The 14,692-nt window shown below is 37.2% G+C and overlaps 1 protein-coding gene across 1 annotated transcript in view; it reads left to right on the plus strand.

Annotated features, from left to right (window-relative positions):
• The window catches only part of NOL10 (nucleolar protein 10), a 57,677-nt gene that overhangs the window by 6,083 nt on the left and 36,902 nt on the right, over positions 1–14,692 (plus strand). Inside the window, exons 6-12 of the mRNA XM_085309707.1 lie at positions 4,564–4,700; positions 5,459–5,524; positions 6,987–7,047; positions 7,542–7,627; positions 7,984–8,062; positions 9,125–9,274; positions 11,553–11,619. Coding sequence (XP_085165833.1) covers positions 4,564–4,700; positions 5,459–5,524; positions 6,987–7,047; positions 7,542–7,627; positions 7,984–8,062; positions 9,125–9,274; positions 11,553–11,619 — 646 coding nt within the window. The remainder of the gene's footprint in view (positions 1–4,563; positions 4,701–5,458; positions 5,525–6,986; positions 7,048–7,541; positions 7,628–7,983; positions 8,063–9,124; positions 9,275–11,552; positions 11,620–14,692) is intronic.

Genomic DNA, 14,692 nt, shown 5'->3' on the forward strand with positions numbered 1-14,692 from the left:
GTGATCTAAGCATATGAATGAGGCAAAAATAGTAGAGAGGAGAATCTTCTCTCTGTCTTTTCAGTTGACAGGACAAGAGGCAATGGGCAAAAACTGAACCACAGGAAGTTTTGCCTAAAYGTGAAGGGAAATTTCTTCCCTGTGAGAGTGGCGTAGCACTGGCACAGGTCACCCAGAGAGGTTGTGGAGTCTCCTTCTCTGGAGATCTTCAAGGCCCACCTGGACGCAACCCTKTCTACCGTGCTGTAGGTGACTCTGCTGAGTGAGGAGGTTGGACTAAATGATCTCCAGAGGTTCCTTCCAACCTTACTGATTGATTCTATGATTATGTGCCAATTAAATATGAAATTTAGTCATGCAGGTAGTTTTGCTGATTTCATTGGGACAAGCGATTCTTTGTTAGTTGTTTACTGAAATATTTTTCTGAGATGAAACCTTAGTATTTCTCCTGTGGGTTTGTTTTAACAAGTATTTCTGTTTTGTCAGGTAGGTTCTCAGATAGCTTTCTAGCTCTAGCCTTTTCARAATTTCCACTGTGAGTTTTCTAAGCATGTGTGTGAATTCAAATAGAAGGCAGCACTGATGATGTAATACAATTGTCTCCAATCTGTCTGTGTGTCTGTGGGAGAATRTTTCCCATTTTAAAGACATTTCTCACTCATATAGCTGTTTGGTACATTCACAGATCTGTTTTTGACTAGTTACTAGCAAGTCTTATGCATATATTGAACTAAAATTGGTACTGTATTCCAGGCTGGAGTCCCAGTTTACAACCTTCTCTTCAATTTTGTTTTCCAGAAGTGTACCAAATCATTAGAAAGAAAACTGTTTTCAGATAGTTATTTGATTTATATCTTAAACATGATTAAAAGAGGACAGTAATGTTTGAGAAATTACACTTGAAATGCATAGAATCATAGAAATAYTGATTGGAAAGGGAAGTCATTTAATGCTTGAAGCAGGACTGTTGCTAATAGTGAAGTCTCTGGATAAATTGTTGAAATGCTATGCTACCACTTCATAAAGAATTTTTTTAATTGATGTTCAAACTGATCCTCTAAACCTCAGTTTTTCACTATTGCTTTAGTATTTTGTAGCTGAGAAGATTTTTAGTCTGTCATCTTTATACTTGAGTTATATAGGCTGCTGTTAGGTAATGCCATGGGATCCTCTTTGCTTGACTCTGACTTTGCAGATCCCTCAACCTTTTGTTGTAGTCAAGTGTTCTATGTCTTGTCTGTTTTGGTAGCCCTCTTCATCCTCTCAGGATCCCTCTTGAAGGGGGATGCCCAAAACTAGATGCATTGCCTCATAAGTACTGAGTATAGCACAGAAAATAGCCTTTACCCCATCTGCTGCCAGGATGCTGCTAATGTAGCCTCTTGAGGCTGGTTTGTCTCTTCACACTGGGAACACACTGCTGGCTTATATTCGATTTGGCATCCACAATCCCAGTTACACTGCTGTACTTTTCCTGGTTGTAGACAGAGTTACTGAGTGCTGCCTTTGTTTCAGCCTTTRCTGCTGAGGCCAACACTCAGCAATCCCAGACCTTTTTTTTCCAGATTCTCTCTCTTATCTCCAGGAGGACTTTCTCTTAGTTGAGAAGGGTCAGGTTAGAGGTTGTTTAGGCAGACTTGACACCCACAAGTTCATGGGCCCTGATGGGATGAACCCGTGAGTGCTGAGGGAGCTGCCGGATGTTATTGCCAGGCCACTCTCCATCATCTTTGAAAGGTCGTGGAGAACTGGAGGGGTGCCTGAGGAAGAAAGCCAGTGTCACTCCAGCCTTCAAAAAGGGCAAGAAGAAGGACCCAGTCAACTACARGCCAGTCAGTTTCATCTCCATCCCTGGAACACATGGTGATGGAACAGCTCATTCTGGTTCTCATGTCTAAGCATATGGAGGAAAAGAAGGTGATCAGGAGTAGCCAGCATGGATTCACCAAGGGGAAATCCTGCTTAAGCAATCTGATAGCCTTCTATGATGGAATGACTGGCTGGGTAGATGAGGGGAGAGCAGTGGATGTTGTCTACTTTGACTTCCGCAAGAAGACTTGACGCTGTCTCCCATAACATTCTTACAGACRATCTCAGGAAGTGAGGTRGATTGAGAACTGGCTGAAAGGCAGAACTTAGGCCTGTAGGTAGTGATGTCCCCCAGGGATCATTACTGGGTCCAGTCTTACTCCACTTATTCATCAGTGAGCTGGATGAAGGGGCAGAGTGTCTCCTCAGCAAGTTTGCTGACCATACCAGACTGGGAGGAGTGGCTTATACACCTGAGGGCTGTGCTGCCCTTCAGAGAGACCTTGACAGGCTGGAGAGCTGGAYGGAGAGAAACCTAACGAGGTTCAGTAAGGGCAAGTGCAGAGTACCTAGCAAGGAATAACACCAGGCTGGAGAGCAGCTCTGCAGAGAAGGACCTGGGAGTGCTGGTGGATGGCAAGTTGACCCTGAGCCAGCAATGTGCCCTTGTGACCAGGAAGGCCAATGGTCTCCTGGGGTGCATTAGGAAGACTGTTGCCAGCAGGCTGAGGGAGGTGATCCTGCCCCTCTACTTAGTCCTGGTGAGGCCACATCTGGAGTCCTGTGCCTAGTTTTGGGCTTCCCAGTCAGTACTAGAGAGATATGGAGAAGCTGGAGAGAGTCTAGTATAGGGCTATGAAAATGATGAGGAGCATCTTTCTTATGAGGAAAAGCTGCAAGAGCTGGGCCTGTTTAGCCTGGGGAAGAGAAGAAGGAGAGGAAATCTTATCAGTGTGTATAAGTATCTGAAGGGAGGGCGTCAAGAGGATGGGGCCGGACTCTTTTCGGTGATGTCATGTAACAGAACAGGGGGCAACAGGTACAAACTGAACCACAGGAAGTTCTGTCTAAACATGACATTACTGTGAGAGCGACAGAGCACTAGAACAGGTTGCCTAGGGAGACTGTGGAGTCTCCTCCTCTGGAGGCAGTCAAAAGCTGTCTGGACACAATCCTGTGCAATGTGCTCTTGGTGAGCCTGCTTGAGCAGAGGGGGTTGGACTAGATGATCTCTGGAGGCCCCTTCCAACCTCAATCATTCTGTGATTCTGAGAAATGCATTATTCTTACTGAATCTTTTCTCTCCCTAGTAACATTTTTTTGATGGCTTACTATTATTTTGTCAGCAGAATGTGACACTGTTATTTAATTTAAATATGATTTAATTTTGTGTTATTCTCATGAGTTTACTTAGCTTTTGTGCTATGCAAAGCTGCAGAAATTTCTTCTTTTGTGGTGATTTAGGTACATAGAGAAAAGTTTTGATCTGAATGTTGGTTTAAGAACTAAGTAAAGAATTTTGCTTGTTTTAGAGTTAAAAACATGGAGGTATTAGTTGACAGTTGATTGAATTATATGTGAAAAACAGAATCACAAAACAGTTACGGTTGGAAGCAACAACTGGAGATTAGCAGGTGAAGCTCCCCTGCTCAAGCCGAGTTAGAGTGAGTTGCCGAGGATCATGGCTAGTTCATTTCAAGTATCTCCAAAGATAGAGACTCTACAGCCTCTCCAGACAACCTGTCCTAGCATTCAGCAATCCTCACAGTGAAGTAGTGTGTTCAGGAATGTCGTTGTTAAACATCACCTGTGCAGCTGCATCTATACTTCTGTATGAAACGGTAGTTGCACTTCTGAAAGATGATATTCTGCTTCATTTTGGATCTTAGAAGGACCTACCTATGAATAAAGTTGAAACATTGTGATTTCAGAAAAGACATAACTAAGAGGGGACTTGGTAATAATTTTTTATGAAGTAATTATCCAGGTTAGTACTTTGTTGATGTCCCATAAGCGAAGAATGTATCAGTATGTGAATAAAGGTGACAGATTTAAAACCACAGTGTTACTTAGTCTTTCCCAGGATTCTCATCAGTATTAGCATTGCTAACAATGTAGTCCAGTAGTGGGGAATTAAAAATCTGTTGTGGCGTGTTAACTTGCCATCAGGACTATTAAGCAGGTTCTAACCTATTTTATCAATTTTAGGGTAGATATCTAACCACCTATTTGTGCCTCATTGTGGATTCTTTTAGGACTGAGAAATTTATGTGAATTTCAAAAAAGAAACAATAACATCCTTATTCAGTCAGTAAACAAACAAAGTTTATTCAGAGGTTATTGATGTCATTTACTGAAACACTGCCTTGCATCAGGATATAGTCAGTAGGCTTAGTACTTCTATGTTGTCTATGTGGTGTTGTATTTGAAAGAAATTATTACATCTACTGTGTGAAAGAAAAGCTGATACTAATTTTKGTGCTGCAGAATACAGGCTTCTGATTGTAGAGTTAGTTTCAGAGTATCACATATACTTCTGTTAACATTCATTTAGTATTTATTTATAAAGTGCTTTGCTGTGGCTAATGTTAATGACAAAGTACTTGTCAATTCTGTCATTTTAATAGAAATGATTTATATGGATTGCAATAACCCTGTGTGGGTTTGAAAAATCACTGGAGTTTGGGTTGTAACAGAAGTTGAGGAGATGCTGTTGTTGCCTTTTGTATATTCTATTCTCTCTATTTTTTTCAGATTGTCTTCTTGCAGTGTGACAGATTTGTGGAGTTTCATTCACAGCATGGCCACTACTACAGAACAAGAATACCAAAATTTGGTAGAGATTTTTCTTATCACTATCCATCATGTGACCTGTATTTTGTAGCAGCAAGGTATTGCTCAATGGATCATTTTGTTTCACTTTTGTTAGGAATGTTTTCCATGAATAAAATGAACACAAAAGTACTGGAAAAGTTAAAGACTACTTTTTTATTGGGAAAAATGGTAAAAATTCCAAATTCAAAATGGAAACTGTTTGTGAAGAGTAGAAAATGTGGCAAGTCTAGATTAATTCAGTTTATTGCATCATTTAAGACTTTAATTCTTAAACTAGGTGCATCATGTTTTTGGAAACTTGTTATCAAAATTGCAATTCATTGTATTGTATTTTWAAAATGATGCACTTCTAAATAAGGAAAATGAGAACTTTTTTCTATCCTGGTTGGTGTTGCATTATTGTTCAAATTTAGTCTATTAGTAAAATTGTATAGAATTACTGAGTTTGTGAGAAGACATAGTAAAAATAGGGTCTTTAAGGTTTCAATCAAGTTGTGATTCAAGATGTAAGTTAATCAAAGCAAATTAAAAAAAATCTTAAAGGAATTAATACATTTTTCCCTGGAAAAAGAGTAGTTGATATGACATTGCAGTGTAATAAATGTCTTTGAACATACACTTCTTTTTCTGTATTCTTAAAATTGGAAGGTGAATGTATCTTATGTGATAGAATACAAAATCTGAAAATTATTTATTTGGTAAATTGAAGCTCTCGACAAGAGTTTTCATGACTTCCCCTAACTTATAACAATATTTTTAAGTATTTGGAARAAAAATGAGTAATTTTAGTCTTTTTTTTTTCTTTTCTTTGCAGTTCTGAAGTATACCGGCTAAATCTGGAACAAGGAAGGTTTCTGAACTCTTTGCAGACTGATGCTTCGTAAGTATCTGTAATGCATGATGGATGACTTTTTTTTTCCACCAGGTGGAGCCAAACTACTAGTATGGTCACTGTCAGCATTGTATCAGAGTACTGCCGGAGTACTTTGTAAGGTAGAGTTCAAAAAAGAAGCACATGCTGAGTCTAAGCCTCATTTTATTTTATGTTCTGACATTCTTTGTTTTTTTTAATATATATTTTAATAGAGTTCTATTTAGTGGATGTTTTAAAATTGCTTAATATAGACTTATAATCAGTATTATATAACTTGATCTTAAGAATGTTCCATTAAACCTTTGACGTTAATCTTCAATTTAACCATCATATGTAGATCTACAACAGGGCATGAGCTTTCCCAGACATGCCCTTGTCCTTCAGCTCTTGAAATAACCAAAAGAGATTTTTATATCAYCAACGTGTCTGATGTGTTTGAAATCTATACCAGAGCAGCTGCTGAGCTGCTTCTGTGTGGCAAGAGAACAGACTTGACGGATAAAGTGCCCAGTAGATGGGCAATAGCAGGTAGTCAGTGGGTAAGATAGCTTAGTAGCAGTGTTTGGGGAGGCACAACTAGAGAAGCTGAGCAGCAGCAAAACAAAGGGCATAAGCCTGAAGCAGGAGAGTTGTGGGTCTTGTGTGAAATCTGAATCCTGGAGATGAGACTTGGAGATAGAAGGCTTTGAGGTARAGGAATTGGTTGTGTTATAAAATTAGAGGTGAAGGGCTTTGAAAGGAAGAGGTTAGAAGGCTTTGGAATGGGTAGGTATCTAGGGTGTAAGGAGCAGTTAAGGCTTTACAAAAGTAAATATTTGTGCTCTGGAAGAGCTGCTGGAGATGTATGGAGCTKCTGGGGTGCGCTGTTGAGAGCAGGGTACTTTAGAGAGGGAAAGGAAGACAGTGTTGCTCGGAATACACTGGGGATTTCTGTAAGCTTCAAAGGATATGGAATCTGGAAGATCTTTTGACAAAACTGAGGTGTTTATGAATATAGTGGAGGAGGCAGATGTTGCAAGGCTTGATGGTAGTGTGGTGGGTATAGGCAGAGAATTATTCAGGTTGGAAGGAAGCCCAGGAGGTCTTCAGTCCAGTATCCTGCTCAAAGCATGGTCAGTGCTAATTCAGATGAAGTTGCCCAGCTGGGTCTTAAACTCCAGGAATGGAGATTTCACTGCCCTTCTGGGAAGCTTGTTCTAGTGTTTAATTATCCTCATGGTGAAAAATGTTATCTTTACATCCAGTCAGAACCTCCTGTGTTACAGGTTCTGAGTACTCTGTGATTCTCCTTCTGTGCTTGGCTACAGCTTCTTGATATGCTCCTCTTAGGTATTGGAAAGCTGCTATTAGGTGCTCCTTTGCTTCTCCATGCCAAGCAGAAGTGTACCTGGTTACCAAAACCTTTTTAGTTGTTCATGTGTCAAGTTATTCTGAGGTCATTAAAAATACTCTTTATTTTCTGTTTTAGAGAGAATAATGTCTGTGACATAAATCCTACACACTTCTTGTTTGCTACAGGGACAGCTGAGGTAAATGTTTGCATTCCTTTTATAAAAAGGGCAGTAATATTTGTTTCTCTTTTATATTATTTTGCAAAAAGATAAGAAATCATGACATATAGCTAAGTACTTAACATAGCAAGTGAGATTAATTATAGAACCATTAAACAGGAAGGCTATTTTTAGAGAATAATGTGGTTATAATTTCTGAACTGTATTGGTTGCTGAAATGCTTAAGATTTTGCAGATGAAAGAGAAAATAATGTTGTCTTACCTTAAAATACAAACATTGTAGAAATTAACTGGCATGTGCACCCTATTAAAATTGGGAATTTTAATATTAGTCGTTTACATTGAGATCATACTTTTAAAAAATAAATGAAATGTGTAGAAATTGTGCTGTTAGAACAACCATCAACCTAAGAAATATGATTGTTTATATTTGAAATAATTCATAATCAAACATTTTCAGAATGCTGGAAATTTTTTATATAAGCTCACAATGTATTTTCTGTACTGTTTAGGGTAAAGTGGAATGTTGGGACCCTAGAACTAGAAATCGAGTTGGGTTATTAGATTGTGCTTTAAGCAGTGTGACAGCAGACACAGAGTGAGTAAAAACTGCCTTTATAAAGTATGTTCTTTCTTTTTTAAGAAGTTTTGCCTTTAGAAAAAAATTCTATTTTGCATTAATATGGCATGCAAATTATCTCCTCATTGCTAGTGTGAATAAAGGATTCATCCTGCCTTTGATCACTTTGTAATTGATCTGAACAAAAATGGCTATTTTTCAACTATATATACAACTGCAGGTTGTAAATGTAAATAATACAGCTTTTTTGAAGAAGTGCTTCTCAGTGATACCAGTAAATTAATTTGCATTAATTTTAGCTATTTTTCATTTTTAAATACATATTTTCAGCTTTTAGTGAAATAGTGTCCAATTATAATCATTATGCTTTGCAGAATAGATGGTTTACCATCCATTTCAGCACTGAAATTTAATGGAGCTTTGAATATGGCTGTTGGGACGTCTACTGGGCAGGTAGATTTAACTTTGTGTACAACAGATCTTAGAAGATCCTATTTTTCCAATTGCCAGTTCATGCATGTCATATATTGAGTACACTTACTGTGATGTGAATATAAAATAATAAAAATAAGAGCATAAATTTCATGTATAGAGGAGTAGTAGTAGTCATTCTTACAGATTAATCTGATCAAATGATCCTATGATCTTATGGTTCAGAATACTGTAGGGACAGTTTGAAATGATCACAGCATGCATACTATATAATTTCAAATTCTGCAGTTTTCTTTTAACTAAGGAGTCAAGTAGGTGAGGAACTTACTGCTTTTCTTACTGCTTTCCATGGCTTTATCAGTACCATCTCAGTGCAGCGTATGTGCTCTTCTTTATCTTTCTTGTCGCTACAGAAGCAGAAGTGATTCTTTCAGCTGTTGTTTTTACTTTCTTATCTTCTTCTGAGCAAAATAGGGGATCATTTCTATTCATTTTTATGAATCCATTTGTAAAGTGGAGTACAAGGATTTTTTTCTTACTTGAGTCTTTTCATCAGGTTAGAAAACTGTAGCTTGTTCAAGAGCAGATGCATACATAAGAGTTGTAGCTGTGATGGTCTTGTACATGTGAGGCAAGTTTTGTTGGAGAATATATTTTTTATTAGAGAAAAACTAGTAACATTTCTTCCTCAAAATTATTAGTATTCACATTTTGCATGTGAAAGATTTAAAGTATTCCTCAGGTTTCATAGACAATTTTTGAGATATACTAAGGAGATACTAAGAGCCTTGAAAACAGCTCATTTTTCAGTACAAATTAGAAAGACTTTGGGAAGATGGTAAGGTCTTAAGTTTACTCTTAATTTTTCTAGACTGAAGCATGTTATTGGTTAAAAAAATTGTAAATTGGGCTGGTTTAATAGGCATTCTTCAGATTACTTAATGATTTCCATTATATAAAGCTTGTCATGTGTTTTTATTTAAAAAGAAAAAAAAATCACAACTTCATTTAAATCATTAGTGGAGAATTGTTTTAGGTGAGTACCTCTTAATCTGCAGTTTAATCTGTATTTTATTTTTCTAGGTTTTATTATATGATCTCCGGTCTAGCAATCCATTAATAGTCAAAGATCACCAGTATGGCYTGCCTATTAAGTCAGTTCAGTTTCAGCATCAGTTAGATTTAATCATCTCTGCAGATTCTCGAATCATAAAAATGTGGAACAAAGATACAGTAAGTGTTTTTATGTTGTTGAATTTATATCTTGTATTTCTGTATGTCTTTTTTTTCACTGGCATTTCAGAATTAAATAATAAAGCTTAAATTCAGTGTGAGTATTTGGATTTTTTACTGTGTGCTAATTTATACAGTATTTTGTCCTGTCTGACTAAACAAACTAACATCTGAATAAGTATGCAGCAGCCTGTCAAGTATAAAGATACTGTCTTAGTTTTAGCTTAATATTTTGTTAAGATGCTTCTTGCAGTAGAAGATTTTAAAAATAAAAACCATTATCTTAGCCATTGCTATAGTTTGTGCATTTCTCCTAGTCTGCTTAAACACATCCATTTTTGATTTTTTTTGTCAGAGAAAAATTGGTCATCTACTCCAATTTCCTTCTCAAAGCAGGGCTAACTTCAAAGGTAGATCAGTTAGTTCATAAACTATTAAAATCAGGTACTGCTTTTTTCCACAGAAAGCTATTCTARTAGTGAAACAGACATTACACCTATATCAAAATTACAGTGGTTATTACATTGTATTAATGGATTATGTTGTAGTAGGCAACATCTCATCCTTGCTTTTTGCATCTATAACAGAAGTTGAACTTTCTAATTATGATGCTTTCTTTCATTATATTGTACTTTTTTTTTTTCTTTGCCTAAGTGCAGCTTGCACAGAATATGCTAACCCATAGATCCATAGTAATACTACTGTAATTTGGTATGGTTTAAGGGGTTATCTTTAGTCATTGTATTCCTTCTAAAAACATGCTCTATCGTGTACCTGTACTTTTTTAGCTTTATAATGAAATATATCAAGAGCAATTAAAGTAATTTAAAGATTTTTTTTTTTTAAGTATTTCAAGTAGTTGTTTTTCTATTGTTGTGTTTCTTCATAAAATCTCAGTGGTCTCTCTTAGTTTTTCTGTGATCTCAAACGGTCTTTTTGTAAACTTCTCTGCAGTTACTTTTCATTGTCTGAAAGGGCAAATAAATTATTGGTTATTTATAACATCTGCAACGGCCTCTCTCCATTTTYCTTAGGTGTATATATATTTCTTTCACTGAGAATTAAAAACTGTAAGGTTTGTCAGGTGGCCTCTGCAGTGGGAAAAGGGAGGGGTCTTTGCTGCTGGAAGGCAAAGATAGCTTTGGACTCTTTCCTAGAGTATGTTCCAGCTGGCTCGACCTCTCCCAGATGTTGGTTCCTGACTATCTCTGGCTGGGAACCAACTGCAGAGGCAGACTGTGGGGTGGAGAGCATATGGCTTTGATACCAAAATAGCCCCATGCTGAGACGTGCCTTGGGGTGGGGAGCACGAGGCTTTTGTCTGCTAAGATCGGGGTGGGGGAGGACTCCTATTAATCATCGGGGAGAGACCAGAGGCGGGTGGGGTAACAGCATATAACTGGGAGGGAAAGGAAGGGCCCAGAAAGGTAGGTGGGATTGCTGCAGGGAAAGAAAAAAGAGGAATAGGATCAAAATTTGCTCTATTCCTGTCCTTCATTTAGAACTGTGTAGACATGTACACTCATGCTTCAGAATCTGTGGCCCAGTTCTTAGAGACTCTTCTTTTACTGACTGTCTTACATGTTGGCATATAAGAGCACCTGTATTTTGTCTGGGTTTTTCAGAGTCTGTTCCAACTTTTATTTTTTGAGACTGCTGTTTCCTGCTTTTTACCTTTTCCTTAAATGCTATTACAACTTCAATTCTAATCATTTTAAGTTAAATACAAGTGAGTGCTTTTATTCAGATTTATATAATACTGAATTTGTAAACTGCAGGTAGTGTAAAGTGGTGTGATGAGCCTCACTTTTATGTAGACATGAGCAGAGTGGAGGAACCAAACTCCAGAATCAAATTCCACTGCCAACTTACCATTTAGCTGATATACTTACTAAAAATGAAAAAAATTAAAACTACCACATTTAGACTTGGACAAAATAAAACTTACACTGGCAGTGTGCTAGTGACTTAGGGACCTTACTTTGCTTCTATAAAATAAAACAGATCTGACATTTGTATTTTCAGTGCAGAAGCTGGGGCAGAGACAGTACAGTCTCACTGTACATTACTGTGTCTTCAGTAACCAGCAGGCTGCACCTCTTTTTAAGAGATCTGATCAGTGACAAAATATAATATTGAATTTGTGAATTCCTTATGTTCATCCATGTTTATTTCATATTTTTTAGCTTCTATAATGGCTATTTTTTACATTTAGTTTTACTGCATTTAATTATAATGTTTGAATTCTTTATAATATATTTTCTTCCTACAATTTCAGGGGAAGATATTTACTTCAATGGAGCCAGAATATGATATCAATGATGTCTGTCTTTATCCAAATTCAGGTACATTAGATATATTAAGCAAGTTCAAAAGAAAAAGTTAATGCTACCCAAAGCTGTGATCTTTTTCTTATTTAGGTGATAAAGATTAGGTCTACTTTCATCCTTATGTCAGATCTAGGAAAAAAAATGGTTGCTTGTCAGTTAGTGTCACTATATCCTCTGCATTTGTGTTGAATTGATGCCTCTTTGTAGGTGAAAGTTACTGTGCTGTCAACTGAGWGATCAGCTGCTTTTGCCTCTTCAAGTGTCTTAAACCTTTCATAAGAATTTTAGTCTTTTTTTTAGTCTTAGTCTCAAATGAATCAGAGTTCTCTTTCTAGAGCTAGTAAAAACATCTTTATAACAAGGTTAAAAACTTCTACAAGTATTTACAAATATTTTATCTCTCTTGGTTTTAGATCTAGCACTTGTACCCAACTTACAATTGAGTAGTCTGTTTAAAATTTTAGATTTCTTAAGTTTTTCTAAGATTTCCAAGATGTTAAATTTTTGATTTTTGAATGCACAGATTGGCATGCATTTATTGTGACTTTGCTCAAATTTGCTGTGTCTCCAAAAGTAACCAAAAGGTTACATTTAAAAGTCGAAACAGAGAATCATTTTAACCAAGGTTTCTGGATCTTATCTGAGGAAAAATGTTTTAAAAATGACATATATATATGTGCATGTGTGCTTTGGTTCTACRTGAGATTGTAACTGGCTTTAATTTTCCCCACTTGATTTGAATTGCTAATTGAACAGCTTATTGGTGTTTATAAAGCAGTACTGAAAAATGAAACTAAAGTCCTCTAGAATGGCACATGACAAAATCCTTTATCCAGAGAATACCTATGTTGCAAACTCTGCTCTTACCTTTATTTTAGATAGAAGTAGCAATGAAGACAGTGACTTGGACTTTAGTTTATACTAGCAGCTGAAAATCAAGATTGTAGATAAGTGAGTTTGAGATTTCTGACAAGTTAAAACTTATCTTGTCTTTTCTGCCAAGTTTGGTTAAGAATGTGTCCTTTATTTCCTGCAAGATGAGTATTTAAACACTCAGCACTACTGACATGGTGGGCATTTCTGAGTTCATGCTGTAGCAAAACTCTAATGGTCTGCAGGATCTTACTGRTAAAAATATGAACTGATTTCCATGTTGCTCAGGGCTAATCTCTCTGAAACAAAATGGTGTTTCACTACTTAGCAATTGGGCCAGGTTTGCTTAGCCTTCAAAAAGACATCAATACCATTTTATTAGTGTCCCATGTACTTGTTTTTTTTCCCGGTTCAGAGTGCCGTAAATAATGTTGAGCAATAAGTCAAAGCCTGCCAGAAGAGAGACTCTATGGCATGATGCTTAGGGTACATATTGCATGCTCTGGTTGTATTTACAAGTTAATTTGTGGGTATTCGAGAATAGCTGTGATAAGTGTGCACCGTGTAATATGGAGGTCACCAAATCTGGTCTTGTTTCTTGCACAGTGCCTACAGRGGGAGGTCATTAGAGTGAATTATGCTTAGAATCATAGAATCGGTAAGGTTGGAAGGGACCTCTGGAGATCATCTAGTSCAACCTTCCTGCTCAGCAGGGTCACCTACAGCATGGTAGACAGGGTTGCATCCTGGCAGGCCTTGAAGATCTCCAGAGAAGGAGACTCCACAACCTCTCTRGGCAACCTGTSCCAGTGCTCCGTCACTCTCACAGGGAAGAAATTCCCCCTCATGTTCAGGCGGAACTTCCTGTGGTTCAGTTTCTGCCCATTGCCTCTTGTCCTGTCACACGGGACAACTGAAAAGAGTTTGTCCCTGTCCCCTTGACACCCTCCCTTCAGGTACTTATACACGTTGAGAAGATCCTCCCCCCSAGTCTTCTCTTCTAACATCCCTGCAGTATTGACAATAATGGACCATGAGAAGGAGTGAAAAGCAGCTAAGTTATTTGTCAATGACAATTGTCAAGCTTGACAATTATCTTAGAATAATATACTCYGGAAGGGAACAGTGGAGGTCATATGTTCCTGCTCAAAGTGAGGCCAACTTTGAAGTTAGAYCCAACTTCAAAGTCTGACTGGGTTCAAGTCATACCCAGTCGAGTTTAGCTAACTGTAAGTTTGGATGTTCCACAACTAAGGATGTTCTACAATCTCTGTGGTATGTAGGCATACCATAAGTGCTTTTGCAGATGTAGGCTTTATTGTCATGAGACTCTGCAGGAGTCTTTTAGTGTGAAGAATTAAATGTAGATGTCTCCCTGATGCTGCTTATTGGRCATTGCCTTTTTAAGTGTCTGAACCCAGTAACGTAGACTGTGTATTCCAGTCCTATGTTCTATGACTCCTTATTCTTCTATGTAAATTCTTCTTTCTTCTTGGACTGTATCTGTAGAAGGCAGATTAAAATATGCCATTTGGCAAGAGCTGTTGTGGGATGAAACTGGTCTCTATTTTACAATATATGTCTATAGAGACAAAGGGAAAATTAAGGGACAAGGGTAAAAGTGGAGCACTGCATGTTTTTCATAAATACTGTTGCTGCAAAATGTAAGATGCCTAGCACTACCTTATCCTCATTGCAAATATGAATAATTAAATTCCTGAAAATCAGGAAATAGTTTCTGTAATATCAACTTCTGTTTGTGGGAATCAGGAAATACAAAATCATTTAATCACCAGTATAGCTACAAATGTGCTGTCTTTGGTCTCCGAGCATCCCTAGATGTTTGTGAAGCTATCGTGAAACAGCAAGCCCTGAGAGATCCTTGCCTAGGCTGTACTCTTAATGCTTTATGCAAAACTACTGCTTGCAAAGTCCTTATGCTTATGTTCTTATATTCACTTAAACATAGCTTTTGCTGTTCATCGTTGCATAGGAAAAGATACTTGGATGTTTTATTTCACTGACGTGGGTCAAAGTTTAGAGTTTTGATGAGAAACACGTGTTTTATTTCAAACTTGAAGAAAACTTCAAAAGTGTCATGAACAAGAAAGCCTTGAATTTACATTTAGAATGCTTTTGTTTGAGAAAATTGTTGTTTCATACACGTAGATATATTACATTTTATAATTTTATGATAAGAGTTGTAACATTCTGA

The sequence above is a fragment of the Rhea americana genome, unplaced genomic scaffold (genome assembly GCF_003343005.1).
Source record: "Rhea americana isolate MKP2758 unplaced genomic scaffold, rheAme1 scaffold_300, whole genome shotgun sequence".
Lineage (NCBI taxonomy): Eukaryota > Metazoa > Chordata > Aves > Rheiformes > Rheidae > Rhea > Rhea americana.